Raw genomic sequence first — 18760 nt, 5'->3', positions numbered from 1 at the left:
GTAGTCCATACGGGAGGTGACTAGGGCATGAGTGACCGTGTGCAAGGCATCCTGATCCAGAAAGGGATGCAACTGGCAGATCAGGCGAACCTGATAAAAGACACCCCTGGCCACGGCCGTCAAATGATCTTCTAAAGATAGCCGTGAATCCAGGGGGACACCCAAGTTCTGGGCCCTCTCTGTGGGGAGCAAGATCTCATCCCCAATTGTCAGTGATGGTACCAGCTGACTATACCGGGACGCTGGAAGCTACAGCCACTCGGTCTTGGAGATGAATAAGTATGGCAGACAACTATTCATCTTCCGGCCGGCCAGACTTGTTAGCCTGCGAGAACATTTTGCTAAGGCTGCCAGCATTCCTAATAAAGGAATCTTTTGAGTTCACGTCAGAGGGTTTGTCTTGTTTGGGAAGCTGGGTCAGAACAGCTTGTGTGTGGGGGAAAAGGGAGGGAAAGCAGGACATTGGTATGGTTGATGAAATTGAGAAACTTGCCTTGAAACATCACCCTTTCCCATTCTTTCACCAGAGAATAAAAATGACCCTCATTTTCCAGCAGCAGAGACACACACACGCTCAGAAGGCACTGCAGATTCCAAGAAAAATTCTGATAAATTTCAGACAGGATTCAGAAGTGCAGGCTATCAGTGGCTGACTGGCAGGGAGATGAATAGTTGTCTGCCACACCTATTCATCTATGCCCCTGACTTTTATCCCCAGAGCTAGGGTGGGGCTTTGCTAGCAGCAGTGGCTGTTCTATCCCTAGGACCGGCCCTTAGATTCCTCCTCTTCTCTGCCTTCTGAGCATCCGTGCATCAGGCACTGGACCCAGCTGTTCCTCCTCTTCTTCATCAGCCACCTCCAAACCTGGAGGCTGTTGACTCTCCATCTGAGGGCTGATGGATGGCCCAGGCTCCACCTCTGTCTCTATCTCTGACAGCTGCCTTCTCTCTTCCCCCTCAGAGCTCTCAGATTGCCTTGATGCTTCCCACAACTCCCCCAATGTCTTCTCATCTGATTTGGCTGCTGGAGGGGACGGCAGCCGACCGGCCACAACAGGACTCCTCAAAAAACAATTATTCCCCTCAATCCTCTCTTTACAAAACTAATGAAGGCTATTGCTGAGCACATTGTAAGCCGCCCTGAGTCTTCGGAGAAGGGCGGCATATAAATCAAATTAAAAAAATAAATAAAAAAAATTAAAAAAAAATTAGTCACTCTTTCAATTATTATCATGCCAATGTCAACAGGCAACCCTAAAGAGAAGGGAGGAAGCCAGAAGGACACCCACCTATGTTACTCAAGCTGAGCTTTTCCAATAAACTAAAGAGACACAGAGATCTTGGTCAGTTGCTGCCTAAGAACATCCACCTGTGCTCTGTTCCTGACATTTCTCCATAAACAGAGTAGGTTGATAATTTACTAAAGGGGGCAGGCAAAGCAGACACATGGTAGAAACTGAAAATGCTCAGATATTTTGGAATCATGTGTGAGTGGATTGGCCTTAATTCCTCGAGAAGAGGGGTGACTTATCCAGCAATTTCAGTAGACGGACACCAGTCGAAATAGTGTGATTGCAAGATAGTCATTGTTGCAAAAAGGATCCAACTACTGAGATGACCTCCTGGCTTGCAAAGGTTCTACTCCATCCCACTCCAGAGTCAAAGGACATTTGATAAATTGGACATAGTAGAAGCACCCCGAAAGTCATCTTGATAAGCAGCTGGGTCTTTTGGAAGCATTCTGGGAGTTTCAGAATGAGTGGCAAAAGAAAGAAATTTTCAATGAAATTATAGCTCAAGCCACAGTGCCAGATCATGATGGATGGCCACTGATTGATGATTGGACAGTATATGTAGAAATAACATCATCTGCTACAAACTAGAAGTCCGTGAAGTTAGCTCCAGAATCAAACATTTTCAAAATAGGTTTCCCTGGTATCTGCAATGGCACTGAAACCTCTCGATGTTTTCATGGAGTGGGAGATGGTCTTTGGGCTTTGTTTGCCAGAACTTGTCCTCAGTTTAGTAGCCAACCTAAACTTAAACCGTTTCCCAAAGTGATTTTTTGGCAGGGTAGTTTGCTGCCATATGTCCCTGACCACCACAATACAACAAAGCCTCCCATCTGCCTTAGTGCCTTCTGAGCATCTGTCAGACTACGTCACGCACCCCCAATCTGCCTGGGTTCCTCAATGGAAGGGTTTTTTTTTTCCCCAGTACTAAACATTGGCTGATATGCTGCAGGCATGACAGCAGGTTTGGTACTATGGACTCTGGCCTTTAGGTGCCAATCTATCTTCAAGCACAACTGAATTAATTCTTGCACTGTTCCCAGACATTCAGTTTCTGCTGACTTGTGAAAAATCTCATCTGTCAACCAACCCTTCCTGAAATTGGTCATTCAGGGCAACTTCATTCTGCAAAATGTGTTTTTTTTTTTAAGGAGGCGCATGGAAAGGAGTCATATGAAGTTAGTGCAAGGCTCAAGAGCAGGGTCAGGGTTGTCAGCCAGTCCAAGGATCTAAGGTTCAAGAGTGAAATTCATGCACAGGGATTACACTTAAGCTGAAGAGAAGGAGGGGGGGAGAGAGGGAGAGAGGATGAGAGAGAGAGATTGCTGCAACCATTGTTACTTACTGGAGTATTGACTCCGTTGCTAGGCAATTAACTTGACAGAACCTCCCTTCTACTCTCCTTTCTCCTGGGCCATGATAAATCAACACATGACAAGTCAAAGGGGAAAAAAACATAGGGGACAAAGGGCAACCTTGTCTTGCTCCTTTCTGAATATTATATAGTTTAGTTAGATCCCCATTAACCATAATTTGAATTTTCTGAGACATACTATACCTTGAATTAAATTCTTGTGAAAGTCACTATCTTCTAGACCTTAAGTGAAAAGGTCAGTATAAATTATCAAAAGCTTTCTCTGCATATAAGAAGATTAACACAGCTTGTTTTTCATTACATTGTGTGTAAATATTCTATTACTTCAAATACAATTCTCATATTGTCTTTTGTCTTTTATGTAACAATAGGCATTGGTCTTCATGAATAAACTCTTAAAAACATATTTATCTCTCAGCCAAAATTAATGTAAACAATTGATAATGACTGAAATCTGTTATATGGTCTAAATGAAGGATGAATGCATGATGCTCCTATAGAGAATTCATCTACTACTGGAAAGATCTCTAATTTCTTTAGGCCAGAGATCAGTCAGGAACTCCAACTTTTCTCAACTTCTTCCTGGGTTGCAATCATAATGACAATCTCAATGATGTTCAGGCACTTTCTGCTTCTATTATATAATTTGTACATAAAGCATTTCTTTTTTTCTTACTTCAAATCAGAGGTGGGTTTCAGCAGGTTCTGACCAGTTCTGGAGAATTGGTAGCAGAAATTTTGAGTTGTTCGGAGAACTGGTAGTAAAAATTGTGACTGGTCCTGCCCCCATCTATTCTCTGCCTCCTAAGTCCCAGCTGATTGGGAGGAAATGGAGATTTTACAGTATCCTTCCCCTGCCACACCCACCAAGCCATGCCATGCCTATCAAGCCATGCCCACAGAACTGGTATTAAAAATTTTTGAAACCCACCACTGCTTCAAATGCCATTTTTTAAAAAGCATATCAACAAAATTCCAATTGCACAAATATCATGTTTCAAAAAGCAGGATGTGGCATCTCAGGCCTCAGTAGACTAAGGGCATTAGACAGATATGCTGCCTTGAGAATTCAGAAAAGCTAAGTGGACATTTTGGAATTTTAAGAGTAAAAGATTGGGGTCATTATCTTCCAAACACCCTTTAATTATTTCAAGCAAAATCATTGGCCCTCTTATGTTTGGAGAGGAGCTTGGATCATCTTCTTGGTGTGGAATGATGCAAACTATTGAGACAAAAAATTCCTCTGTCTCACATTTCTACATTTCTTCTGGTTGTAAGTTGCTCCTTTGTATTCAGGGCTGGTCTCAGGATAATAATGTAGCACTTGGGGATGAAGATACAAGCCAGCAATCCAGCACTGGAGGCCAAGATAGAGAAGACCTGAACAGCCACCATGTATTTCCCTTTGGTGCTCAGGTAAGTGGGTACAAAACTCACCCAGACACTGCAAAAGACCAGCATGCTGAAAGTGATCAACTTGGCTTCATTGAAGGCCCCAGGGAGATTCCTGGCCAGGAAAGCAACTGTGAAGCAAATGGCAGCCAAGATACCCATGTAGCTGAGAGTAATGTAGAACATGACAACAGCTCCTTCATTGCATTGCAGAATGACCTCTCCAGACTGGGAGTGGAGGTCAGAGTCAGGGAATGGGGGAGAAAACCCCAGCCAGATGGAGCAGATGATAATTTGCACAGTAGAACAAGAAAGGATGATGGAATTGGCCAAGCTCTTCCCCAACCATCTCTTCACTTGGTTTCCTGGTTTTGTAGCTAGGAAAGCCAACACCACTGTGATTGTTTTGGCCAAAAGAGAGGAAACGGCAACTGAGAAGACAATGCTGAACACTGCTTGTCGAAGAAGGCAGGTGGCTTTCCTTGGTTGACCAATGAAGAGAAGAGGAGATAAGAAGCAAAGCAGGAGGGAGACCAGGAGGATATAAGAGAGGTCCCGGTTGTTGGCTTTCACAATGGGAGTTTCTCGGTATTTAATGAATATAATTAAAATAAAGTTTGTGGTTAAGAACAAGAATAGGGCAAAAGACACTAGGATGATGCCCAGATATTCTTCATAAGAAAGGAAGATTATAATTTTGGAGATACATTGGACTCGTTCTTTGTTTGGATGTTGATCAGGTGGACACTTGGTGCATTTTTCTGTATCTGAGAATACCAAAAGGTTTAATTTTTTTTAACAATATCTCCATTCACATTTTAAGAATTAACTTCTTCGAACAACAGCTAGTACCAGAAACATTTTCCCAAATGCATGTTTTAACATTCATCAGAATATAGTTAATAAGAATATCATTTTCTATGGATAGATTGTCTATGGAAATGAAGGAGAGGGAAGAAACCGAGTACTATCAAATTTGGAATAGATGGTATTCCTGGCTCGAGAGTAAATGTAAAACTTAAGATATAAGTTGTAAAAAGTATAATATACAGAATGCAAAATTTATAAGAAATATATGATATTGATTTGTGAGTAGATATTGATATTATAATTTAAATAAGGATATAACATACGATAGTGATGCATATAAACAGAATCTTTGTAAATATAATTATTATGAAATATATTGATACCGATATGGAAAAGCTGTTTCCATAAGTGTATAAGTGTAAATATGTGTTTTGTGTTTTAAATGTTGGAAAATTCAATAAATACTATTTTTTTAAAAAAAGAATACCATTTTCTAATATATAAATATATAGCTAAGATCTATGGAATTTGGGCAAATATCAGGAACTGAAAGATTTCACGTTTAATGTGCAGAATCTCCATAGGAATTTACAGGATTAGAGTTTAAGAATGAATCAATTAATCTTTCTAGTTATACTTCCTGAATCCTGCAAGATGGCAACTCTTAATATATTGAAATCAGAAGATAGCAATAGCAATAGCAATAGCACTTAGACTTATAAACTGCTTCACAGTGCTTTACAGCCCTCTCTAAGTGGTTTACAGAGTCAGCATATTTATTGCCCCTAACAATTTGGGTCCTCATTTTACCGACCTTGGAAGGATGGAAGACTAAGTCAACCTTGAGCCTGGTGAGATTTTGATCTGCCAAATTGCAGGCAGCCGGCAGCCAGCAGCCAGCTGAAGTAGCCTGCAGTACTGCACTCTAACCACTGTGCCACTGCGGCTCTTATATAGCTATCTTGGTGCATATATCTGTTTTAGGAGCCTTGGTGGTGCAGCAGACTAAAGTGCTGTTAAGTAGCACTTAGCTGCCAGCTGCCTGCAATTACTGCGAGTTCAAATCTCACCAGGCTCAAGGTTGACTCAGATTTCCATCCTTTTGAGGTAGGTAAAATGAGGAGCCGGATTGTGGGGGCAATAAGATGACTTTGTATAAAAAAGAACACCACTTGGGGGGAGGGGCAAAAGCCCTACTAAGCAGGTATATACAAAAGTATGAAGGCTATTGCTTAATGCATTGTAAGCTGCCCTGAGTCTCCGGAGAAGGGCGGCATATAAATCAAACCAATAAATATCTTGTGAAATCTAACAACCTAGCAGAGAAAGCTACTCCAGCAAATAATCTGGAACGGCTAATGGAAGCATTGGTAATATGGATGGAATGAGAGCTCCCTATAACTTAATTCAACACCAAATTGTGGATCAATGATACCTCCCCCCAGTGAGCCCATAATGAATGTACTGCAATAATCCTTCCAATAATTATCCTAACATAATTTCTCAAGTGATGTTCCCAGAAGTCAAAATATAGAAAGAAACTATAACTGGCTGACAAACCGCACTCAGTGTGTACTACTTAATATTCCGGTATTTGAGGGGCTGCCACAAAGAAGAGGGGTCCACCTAGTTTCCAAAGCGTGCAAAGGCAAGACAAGACTCAAGGAAAGAAATAACCTAGGACTAAGAAGAAATTTCCTAACAGTGAGAACAATTAATCAGTGGATTGGCTTGCCTTCAGAAATTGTAGGTACTCCATCACTGGAGACCTTTAAAAAGAGACTGGACAGCCGTTTGTCTGAAATGGTATAAGGTCTCCTGTTTGAGCAGAGGGTTGGACTAGAAGACTTCCAAGATCCCTTCCAACTCTGTTATTCTGTTCTGTTCTGTTCATCAGATAAACACAAATTTTAAAAATTGGCAGTAGTAAAGCTTGCCCAATCTGCCAAACCCTACTATCTCTAACTAGCTCCTCTTTCAAGTTATTTTTGCTATTCCTCCAGTGGTGGAATTCAAATAATTTAACAACTGGTTCTCTGCCCTAATGACCAGCTGGGTAGGTGTGGCTCGGTAGTCATGTGACCATGTGAGCGTGGCCAACTCAACGTCACTCACTTTGATGGGCGCTTTGCCTTAGCTGTTACAATGTAATAAGGGTTAACCAGAGAGGCAGTTTCTGTAAGCAGGGCAATAAAGATTAGGCTAGAATCAACACCAGAATGTTTTCTTCCTGCCTTCCTTACAGGATTAGCTCTGTAAAGTGGAAAAAAACAAAATAAGATTTCTTCCAACAATCGGTTCTCTGAACTGCTTAGAAAGTTAACAACCGGTTCTCCCGAATAGGTGCGAACTGGCTGAATCCCATCAACGTATTCCTCCCCTTAGATAATAAATTGACCATTAGAAGATGAACAAGAAAACAAACAGTTGAGCTTCAATCAAGCTTTATCTTTTTAACTGCACTTTCATGAAAATGCTGCGGAAGAATCCAGTTCCACAGATCCTGTCCTTTTCTTTTCTTTGATGTTACCCACCTTCCTGAGTGGAGATGGTCCCCTCTGGACAAGGAACGCAGTCATAGCAGCAAACTGGTTCCCCTTCTCGCTTCCGCTTGACAAATCCAGGATGACAATTTTCCACACACTGGGACTGAGGCAGAGACTAAGCAGAAAAGCCAAAGAAAATGCATTAGCACTTACCATCCATGGAAAATAAAGGTTAAAATGAATATTAGCCAAAGACTCTCTGTTATTCAGTTAGTTAAATGAAATGAGTTCTTTAATTTCAACTGGAATAACACAAGGGCTATCAATAGATTCAAACTCAATGTAATTCGCTCTAATTTTGATTGTAGGAAATAGGACTTCTGCAATAGAGTAGTTAATATCTGGAACACTCTACCTGATCCTGTTGTTAGTCTCTCTAATCCCCATACCTTTTACCTTAAACTGTCTACCGGGGACCTTTCATGTTTTTTAAGAGGTCCCTAAGGGGGTATGCATAAGCACACCAGCGTGCCTACCATCCCTGTCCTACTGTTCCCATTTGTATGTACTCATTTTATGTGTTTATGGCTATGTTTTGCTTATTTATTTCCTTTTATTTGTGCCAATTTTTTTTTCATGTGTCCATGTCTATGTCTATGGTGTTACTTGTTTCCTTGTACTTAATGACAAATAAATAAATAATAAATAGATAAATCTGAACTCTCTAATTAGTTCCAAATAGTGGCAGGAGATTCAACTAGTGACAGATTCTTCATTTGGTTCTTCCCTTTTGCTTTTGGAATATCTCATTGAAATAAAGGACTTTTCTACTTAGTAAAATTAGGAGGGATGGGGTTAAGAAGAGATTTAAGCATTAAGTGACAACCAGTGTTTTTTTTTTTCTTCTTCTCATGGCTGTATTAAAAAATTCCTCCATTCTTCATATATCCATGTATTAGTGTTAAATTTGGTAGAATCAAATTTATTCTAAAAGATTTACTAAAGTTTTACTTTATTAGATTTATGAAAATAGAGTCAAACTGGGATGAAGAAAGAAGCTTATTACTGTGCAAAGGTTTCTTTAAGACTACTTAAAACATTGCAACTGGTGCAGAGTGCAGCCGCGCAGGTGGTTATGGGAGCGACATGGTGTTTCCATGTAACACCTCTCCTGCGCGAGCTGCACTGGCTCCCGGTGGTCTTCCGGGTGCACGTCAAGGTTTTGGTTACCACCTTTAGAGCACTCCATGGCTTAGGACCTGGATACTTATAGGACCACCTGCTGCCACCAATAGCCTCTCACCGGCCAGTACGCTCTCATAGAGAGGGGCTCCTCAGGGTGCTGGCGGCCAAACAGTGTCGGCTGGCGGCCCCCAGGAGGAGAGCCTTCTCTGTGGGGGCACCTGTTATTTGGAATGAGTTCCCCCCAGAGATACGGAGGATCCCGGATTTATGCACCTTCCACCGCGCCCTCAAGACCTTTTTATTGCAACAGGCTGGCCTGGCCTAACTTTCCCTTTTAAATGGTATATGAGAAATTTTAAATTTGTTTTAAATATGAGGATGTTTTTTAATTCATCTTGGGCCAAATAGTTTAATACGTTTTTATACTGTTTTAAATTTTATAATCTGTGTGTTTTATCTTTTTGGCTGTTCGCTGCTCTGAGTCCTTCGGGAGTAGGGCGGTATATAAATCTAATAAAATAAATAAATAAAAATAAATAAAATAAAGCTTTAAAAGTGGTTTAAAATAGTATCCCGGTTAAGATACATAGGAAAAGGTTCTTACAATTAGAGGTGTCAACCTTAAAATAGAGGGACTTTGTTTATTTGCATATTTTACTTTCATTTATATGGCTGCCCTCTTAGTTATATGAGACTAAAATCAAGTGCCTAGTATCTAAAGTGTAATTAGAGGTAAGGTCATGAGAACATGTCCCTCAAAATGTCTAGCATCCTTTGCTGCAAGAGATGAACATGAATATTAGCCCTTCATTGGAAAAAGTTATTTCTAAGGCTCAGCTAGGTATCCAAAACAAGGTCCTTTCTGTTGAAGAACTACAATGAGGTGATACCAACTGGCATGGAAAGACAGATTCACATTTATAATTAGGTAAATTTGGAACCTCATTTCTGCTCAGCAAGACTTAATGTAGGAAGCAATCATGATAAACAGTATCATTCAAGGGTTATTAGATGAAACACCCTCTTACAAGCCAAATCTAAGTAACATTTCCTTTCAAATTGTCCATTGGACATTGTCCAATATTAGGAAGGGCTTTTCTTTCAATCAAAGTCATATTTCAGTGCTCCAGTTTTCTGGATCAAGGTATTATCTCACATTAGACCAGTCATTATGATTTCAGTTGAACTGAATGCCTTGAACTTCTTTCCAATGACCAGAAGATCTATTGCTCTCTCCAACTGGAGTGAAAGGAAACCATGGATAATTATGGCCACATCTGACCTGCTTAAAATTTTTACTGACTATGGAACCTTCCCTTTCAAGGGACACTTTGCCCAGCCAAGACAATCTGAATCCCAAGGCATATACCGAAGGAGATATCTTGTTTCCACTTCATTTGATTCAGTCCAATCCCAAATTCAGGAACTCTTTAACAGAATTACCTTCTCCTTTGCTATTTTAGAACAAGGAACAAGCAAAATTGAATATATCAGTACCACAATCATCAGCACTTGAGGGCCTCACTCATCAGTTTCATAGAAATACAGGTAGTCCTCAACTTACGACCACAATTGAGCCCAAAATTTATGTTGCTAAGTGAGAAATTTGTTAATTGAGAAGTTTTGCCCCATTTTACAACTTTTTGTCAGCTTTGAAAGCCATATTATTTTATTTTATTTTATTATTTTTATTTTTATTTATTTTTATATGCCGCCCTTCTCCGGAGACTCAGAGACTCATTTTTAAAAATACAATACTTTACATATATACATACAAGGTTATTGCAACTAACGTACACAAATCTGCACCTATACCACTAATACAATCCATTTCATTTCCCTCTCTTTTCTTTCACCCAATTATACCATAAATTCCAACATTTGTAATAATCAGAATCTTTTTGGTTCCTAAGTAATTTCGTTAACCGGTCTGCCTCTGCGCATTCTGTAATTTTATTTTATTGTATTTTTATTTTATTTTTTTATTTATTTTTATATGCCGCCCTTCTCCGGAGACTCAGGCCCGCTTACAATGCGTTAAGCAATAGCCTTCATACTTTTGTATATTTTATACAAAGTCAGCTTATTGCCCCCATAAACCGGGTCCTCATTTTACCCACCTTAGAAAGGATGGAAGTCTGAGTCGACCTTGAGCCTGGTGAGAATTGAACTCACAGTAATTGCAGGCAGCTGGATGTTAAATGCTGCCTTAGTAGGAGGCATTAGCCTCCTACGCCACTCAGGCTCCTGATATTAACCCCGGAAGCTTCCATGCTGCCACTTTCTTGTGCTTGGGAAAGTGGGGGGGGGATTTAGTAGAGGGGTTTTAGTTAGACATAATAGCATTCTTCTTTTCGGTCAAGGTCAGGGTGTTCCTGCATCTGGAGGAGGAGCGGTTGCAGTGGTGGCTCAAGTTGGGACGGATGGTGATTGGGCCATGTGATGGACTGATGGGTGCAGGGGCTAGATTTGGGGGTTTGATTTATGGAGGGAAGATCCAGAACTCTCAGATTTGGGTTTTCCCAGGTCTGCCAATATACCTATTCCAATAAATGGAAGACTTGAGGTGATGCTTGTCTTGGAGTTTTTAATTGGAGTTGGGTTGTTCTGGAACGCTGACACTTTTTCACCACATTTGTTAGGTTTTTCAGGGCCATCATAACTTTGAATGATCACCAAATGAACTTCTTGTAAGTCAAAGGACTACTTGTACCAGATTGTATAGGACAAAAAAAAAAAAAAAAAAAACAAACCATGATCTGTGTCCCAAAAAATTGTCACCCAACATCCTATGTTGGACAGTGCAGAATCAGCTTTTGTACAATCTCCCATATTTTAGCATGGAAAGGACGCCTGCTTTTCAAGCAGCCTTTATAAAAAAAAAACCTGTGAGATTTCTACTCCCCACATTCAATTCTCAGTGAAGGTCAACTACCTTGTTGATTAGGCTGAGCCAACTTGAAATGTGTGCTCAGGCTTTGGATAAATAGAGAATGGACACCGATATTTCTCCCACCTTGTTGAGAAGCTTTAGGAATGACAGAGTATCTTTATTGACTGTAAATCTCTGCCTTTCAAAACTCCCCAGTTGCTCATCAACAGGATCCAACCAGGGAATAAACACCCAGTTTATGACATTCAGATCTGCTGTTACATCTCCATTTTGGTCAAAGTACAATTTCCGATGGGAAATATTGTAAAATTCATTCTTCTCCAGAAATGGATGGAACTAGAACAGAAACATCCAGGAATTTTAAAGGCAGAACATTTAGGGTTTTTTTAAAAAAGAAATCCCAGGTGGCCTTTTCACTTCTGAAGCTTTCATCTACAGTTGTCAAAGTTACAAATATAGTAAGTTGGGAAAACAAGTGTTACCACTTTCAAAAGTGAAAAAGGTTCAGATAAATTGGTCAACCATATATTGAGATAGATAGATAGATAGATAGATAGATAGATAGATAGATAGATAGATAGATAGATCTACATCTATATATAGACAAAATATTGTCCAAATTTGCCAATTAAAGGGAAGATTTTAGAACACATCAGATGTAAATTGAACAAAGAAACAAACAGTGAGATTATTCATAAATGAATAATCCTACCAACATATTTGTATTTTTTTTGTCATTCTATTTCTTAAAGGTTTACCAAAATGGTCTGAAAAAAAAATATCTAAATCGAATTTAAGAGAGAGACTCATGCAAAGTTCTACACTTGGAAGAAGTAAAATGAGATGCAAGAAAAGTAGGATGAGGGATGCCAAACACGGCAAGAATACTTGTGAGAATAAATTCAAAATAGTAGTTGATTGCAAGCTGAATGTGAATCAGCAGTTGATGTGCATGGAAAGAAGGAAATACACCCATAAAAAAATCTCGGGAAGTGAAGGAAAGAGATCCCTACTCAGATACTAATATCCTAAATACAGGAATTTATTTAAAAATGTATACATTGTTTTACAATGAGCAGTTTTAACATCAATATATTAGTCATAATTCCCACTCTTTTCTTTCTTTCTTTCTTTCTTTCTTTCTTTCTTTCTTTCTTTCTTTCTTTCTTTCTTTCTTTCTTTCTTTCTTTCTTTCTTTCCTTCCTGCCTTTCTTTCTTTCTTTCTCTCTCTCTTCTTTTCTCTCTCCCTCCTTTCTTTTTCTTTCTTTCCTTCCTTCCTTCCTTCCTTCCTTCCTTCCTTCCTTCCTTCCTTCCTTCCTTCCTTCCTTCCTTCCTTTATCAGATTTGTTTGCCACACATCACGCCTTGAGGTAATTCTAACCATTATATATTAAAGCCAATAAAACATATATAATAAATGTTTCTAATCACAATAAAAATTACAATTAAAAGGATGAGGAGGAAGGGAGCAAGATGCACACTATGAGAGATGGAAACATCTCTTAAGCCATCAACCACTTCCAGTATGACACACCCTCACGAGGACTGCAAACCATCTGGCAGAACCAGGTCCTCAGGCCATTATGACATGTCGGAAAGGTAGATGCTGATCTCACCTCAGTGGGATGGATGTGTCAAATCATTGGATTCCTTTTGAAACTTGGCTCGAGACTCATGATTTAATTAGGGCATCTGTTGGAATCTTCACAGCATGTTCCAAAGAGCAGGAGCCATGGGAGAAAATGACCTTTTCCTGGACCCCACCAGCCAAAATTCCAAGACTGATGGGGCCCACAGAATGCCCCTTCTGATGGCATGGGTGAACTGGGTCAGTCCCATTGGCGTGAGATGCTTCTTCAGACATCCTGGACCATGCCATGCAGGGCTTTAAAAGTGATAACTAATACCTTGAATTTCCCCCAGAAGCAAACCAGTAGCTAGTGCAGCTTGCAGAGTGGTGATGTGACTAGGGATATACTAGGGACATCAAGAATTGCCTACCCTGCTGCCTTCTGCACCAGTTGCAGCGTCCGAATGCTCTTTAAGGGTAGCCCCATGTAGAGTGAATTGCAATACCCCAAACAAGAGATGACTAGGGCTTGAGTGACTGAGCACAGGGACTCTTGATCCAGAAAAGTGTGCAACTGGCACACAACACACAAACTTGTGCAAAGTCAATCATAGCTGTGACTGCCACCTGCTCTATGAATAGGAGTTGAAAATTCAGGAGAACCCCAAAGTTGTAGACCAGATCTTTCAGGGATAGTGCAACCCCATCTAGAATTAAAGATGTTAAATTTCCAGATTGAGCCAGGCTAAGATTCGATATTGGGATAAAACTCAAATATTAGAAATCCAAATCTTTGGTCAAGGCAGAAGGGCCTCTTCCGTGCCAAGGTGCTGAATTGACAAACGGTATTTGACGTAGGTACAGCATTGTAAAAGGGCAAACTGACCCTAAACAGATACATCCTGTTGTTTACTGTTTATTACACCTCAAATGTCATGTATATCCTAGAGAAGAAAAACTGCTTCCCTTACTGTCCTCTTTACTGCTCTTGAGGCGCCTTTGAGCCCCTTATCTCCTCTTTTATTATGTCTTGTTTTATTGTTTTTGTTTGTTTTATTTGATTTGTATACCGCCCTACTCCCGAAGGACTCAGGGCGGTGAACAGCCAAACAATAAAATAACATAGATACAAAAAATTTAAAAACCAGATAAAATCGAATTAAATCATTTTGGCCCAGACAAATTAAAACACCCCAATAATTTAAAAACAGATTAAAATTTACATATTTAAAAAGGGAAGAGATTAGGCCAAGCCCGCCTGATGGAATAAAAAGGCCTTCACAGCGCGGCGGAAGGTGCGCAGATCCAGGATCCTCCGTATCTCTGGGGGGAGCCCATTCCAGATGGTAGGTGCCCCCACAGAGAAGGCTCTCCCCCTAGGGGTCGCCAGCCGACATTGTTTGGCCGACGGCACCCGGAGGAGTCCCTCACTATGAGAGCGTACTGGCCTCTCTATGTCTTGAGCTCCGGAGCTGAAAGCCTGAGCCTGTGGGAACCAGGCTGTTATGTCTTTCTTAGAGATAGATTAAAGGGTAACTTCTACGTGTGAAATGTTGCACTCTTCGTAATAACTTTGTCTTTATACTGTATAAATATCTGGTTGAAATCAGCCATCACTGTTCAGACCCTTCGCTGTCTTTGGACTGTTTGAACCTTGCGCAAATAAACTCTTTCCTGCACTGAAGAGCTTGTTCTAGTCCGTCAAGATCTGTGCAGCAGAAGCCATTTGGTTTTGCCAAAGTTCAGCCAAAACATTTTGTCCCCCCATCCCCACAATATTATTCCTTGTGTGATTAAGTTAGCCTTTTGTAGCACAAGGAGATTGAGAAAGTTCCTCTACCTCTCCTTAGGAGTTTCATTGATCTTGGTAGGGACTCCATACCTGCCACGGCTGCAGTCTTGGAGTCCCCAAACTCTCTTCACCCTTCTTGCTTCTCCTCCTGGATCTGGAAGAATATGCAGCTTTCAAAGCATAAGCCAAAGTCTTGATAACACTGTGCAAATGGAGATGAAAAGGGATCCATGTCTTCCTCCATTCCTCTTCAGGCTTCAATGGGGTTTTCTGGGTGCATCTTTTCCGACCTTTGACAGAAAAAGTGTGCTTTGAAAAAGAACAGTGGAAATACTGCTCTTCCAATTGCACATAGAGTTTGGTTTCAAAAGGATCATCTTTCGGCCTTGTTTTCTCCTGAAAAGCAAAGCTCCAAATACTATGGACATATTTGTAAAGGCTTTCCCATCCCAATACCAACTGTTCGATGCTTTCTAATAGCCAGACTTTCCCTTCAACAGGTCCTGGAACACCTTCAAATGTTAACTGCAAAGTATGGATTCTGTCCCAAACATTAACCGTTTCTATGTAGTTTACAAAGACATTGACTTGTCTCCACTTAGAGACGGCATCCATGAGTGGTGTTGTATGTCCAGTTGCCGAGAATTGTTGTGATATAACAACACAAATTCCATTCCTGACAAGCATAGGGGTAAAAGTCCTCATGAAACTCTCTCCCTCCTCTGTATCTGAAGTAAAGAGCCCAATCAAGGTCCATCTGAAATGGAGGAGCAGTTGGACAATTGCTGGATACTGGATCCCTTTTGGGGGAAGAATCCGGTGGAAAAAAGGGAAATCGATTTTATCATTCAGAGCCTCTGAAACAATTCCATCACTGATCTGAAAAAGCAATGAAGAACACTAAGATACAAGATATAAATAAAAATAAAATAAAAAACAACTTATGTTAAAAAGAATAAGAATAAAGAATGCAAATCACATTTCTGTTATGCTCCACCAGTTTACCACAATACGAGCCACATATGCATATCTAAACTGAACTTTATTGTCCAAATAAATTCTCTATTTTTAAAAATTCTGACAGGATATATACACGTGTGTGTGTATATACAGTATATGTACTGTATATATGTATACATACATATCTCTCTATCTCTCTACCTCTACCTCTACCTCTACCTCTACCTCTACCTCCCTCCCTCCCTACCTACCTATCTATCTATTTTTTTTTAAATTTGATTTATATGCCGCCCTTCTCCGGAGACTCAGGGCGGCTTACAATGCGTTAAGTAATAGCCTTCATACTTTTGTATATTTATAAAAAGTCAGCTTGTTGCCCCCACAAACTGGATCCTCAGTTTACCTACCTTAGAAAGGATGGAAGGCTGAGTCAACCTTGAGCCTGGCGAGATTCGATCTTACTTTAATTGCAGACAGCTGGTGTTAAATTACAGAGCTCTGCCTGTTGAGCTATCTATCTATCTATCTATCTATCTATCTATCTATCTATCTATCATCTATCTATCTATCATCTATCTAATCTCTCTCTCTCTGTGTGTGTAGTGGATTTATCCCTCATCTACCATAGTCCAACTCACTTTGTCAGATACAGAAACAGCCAAACCAACCTGTGGGACTTTGTAGGGACCTATTAATGTTGACATCTGAATGGCAGTTTCCCTCTTAGCTCCATCAACCACAGCCAAAAGGTTTTCTTTCCTTCCACAGCTGTAGTTGGGAACATTGGCTTGTCCAGTAGAGAGCATGTCCAGCAAGGCTTCTGAAGTGGCAAGGGTGTTGACATAGTTGTCATGGATGTTGTAGCCAAGTGTGAGATTTCCCAGAAACTGGGGAGTCTTGTTGACCATTTGAATGGCAAAAATCAGGATTAGCTGTTTAAAATAACTTGTCTTACTGTAAAAAAATATCCATGTTATTACCATCATCACCAACAGAAACAACAAAATTATTTTTTTTTCAATTTGCCTCCACAAGTCTACTGGGTCATAAGCCAATACAGATTGAAAGCCCAAGGCAAATGATAGCCACCCATCAGCAGGCAAATTTTTATGAGCATTGAGAAGATGGGATGGAGATAGTCAAATACACCGTTATTTGTAGAAGTCCTAATTTTCATTTGCCCCGTAACTTGTATTCAAAATTCAATCATCAAAGTATAACCTAACAGATGACTCTCACTCTGTCAAAGACCTAGGAGTACTCATCTCAAATGATCCAAGTGCCAGAGCTCACTGTAACAGCATTGCCAAAAAAGCATTAAGAGTTGTTAACCTAATCTTGCATAGCCTCTTATCTGGTAATATTGTACTGCAAACTAGGGCATACAAAAATTTTGCCAGACCACTTCTTGAATACAGCTCATCTGTCCGGAACCTGCACTGCATATCAGACATTAATACAATGAAACGAGTCCAGAGATATTTCACGAGAAGAGTCCTCCACTCCTCTGCTCGCAACAAAATACCTTATGCCACCAGACTTGAAATTTTGGGCTTAGACAACTTAGAACTTCACCGTCTTCGGTCAAAGTGTAGTACATAAAATCATCTGCTACAATGTCCTACCTGTCAATGAATACTTCAGTTTCAACCAAAACAATACAAGAGCACACAATAGATACTAACTCATGGTAAACAGAAAATATGACTTCAGTAACAGAGTGTCAATGCCTGGAATGTACCACCTGACTCTGTGGTTTCATCCCCAAACCCCCAAAACTTTAATCTTAGACTGTCTACTGTTGACCTCACCCCATTCCTAAGAGGTCTGTAAGGGGCGTGCATAAGGGTACCAGCGTGCCTACTGTCCCTGACCTAATGTTCCCTTTTATTCGTATCCATTTCATATATTCATAATTATGTTTACACTTGTATCTGTTATCAAATACATGCTTGATGAAATACATACATACATAATACATAAAATAACCATATAAGCTTAACTATATAAACACCATTGTAAAAAGAAGAGAATGTTCCATTAGTGACTCAGAAAAGCAATTGTGAAAAGAAGTCATTCTTCTAAGGATCAGGCACTGAATATCAATGACTTTAAATATGGAAATGTGTCGGGCAGAGACATCTACAACCCTTTCAATCATAGCTTTAAGCCAAACTCAGTATCCAAGTGATGAACATGGCATTAGACAGGAATGCATAAATAATCTAGACTTGTTTCAGGTTTTATTTGCCACATGGTTGGATCTGAGTCAACAGAGGAAAGCAAATGAACTGCAAATGGTGGGAATGCAATTCCATCACGCTGAATAACTTACGAGCGAGTCTCACTAAAAGGAGCTGTGTTGAAAGGCAACATTCTAGGTGATGATGTTGTTTCGGTGGTGACTATACCAATGAAATGGTCTCCTGGCATGTAATAGTTCCATGGTTTTTCCCCATCCTGGTTCTCAAAATTAAGTGGGCATTTCATTCTAAGCTTCACAGAAACTGCCTGAGACACCAGTAGCATCAGGAGCAGAAGATCCATAATTTATAGGACTGAATCAATCCCCTTCCTATTTCTAAACAAGAACAAGAATTAGATGAATTCAAAGCACTCTCGCTTCCCTGATTCTGCAGAGACAAACCAACCTTCACCTGGAAAAGAGAGAAAGGCACATTCAAGAGCACAATCTCTGCCTGTCCCAAAACACAGACTGTGACCTGTGGCATTTATCCTTTTCTGATGCAAGATCCCTTTCTTGTTGTTTCAGTCTGATGTTAACATCAAAGGCAGTCACTGTGGCAGAAGAGGTCTCAAAGACCAGGATGGTGATCATTACAGTGAGAAACAGCTTCTCCTTTGGGGATCCTGAAGTTCTTCTAAGATTCCAAGTGCAGAGGGTCAACTGGAGAATAGCGTGTAAGTGAAAAATCACAAATACACCTCTGAGGGTATTGTGGTCCTTCCTGTCATAACATGTCCAGAAAGTGATGCTGGAGGAA

General features: G+C 40.2%; 1 protein-coding gene across 1 annotated transcript; it reads right to left on the bottom strand.

The window, feature by feature from the left end:
• Window positions 1-3915: 3915 nt before the first annotated feature.
• Window positions 3916-16663, bottom strand: LOC139309985 (vomeronasal type-2 receptor 26-like). The gene is made up of 5 exons (XM_070934168.1): window positions 16424-16663; window positions 14886-15674; window positions 11557-11769; window positions 7404-7530; window positions 3916-4826 (listed from the first exon to the last, which is right to left on the bottom strand). Exons 1-5 carry the CDS (start codon window positions 16661-16663, stop codon window positions 3916-3918), a joined length of 2280 nt encoding a protein of 759 aa, XP_070790269.1.
• Window positions 16664-18760: the final 2097 nt, after the last annotated feature.

The sequence above is a fragment of the Pituophis catenifer genome, unplaced genomic scaffold (assembly GCF_029215685.1).
Source record: "Pituophis catenifer annectens isolate HBS135680 unplaced genomic scaffold, rPitCat1.0.hap2 SCAF_2, whole genome shotgun sequence".
In the NCBI taxonomy this organism is placed as follows: Eukaryota; Metazoa; Chordata; class Lepidosauria; order Squamata; family Colubridae; genus Pituophis; species Pituophis catenifer.
The sequence above is the reverse complement of the archived record's forward strand: the minus strand, read 5'-3'. Positions and strand labels throughout refer to the sequence as shown.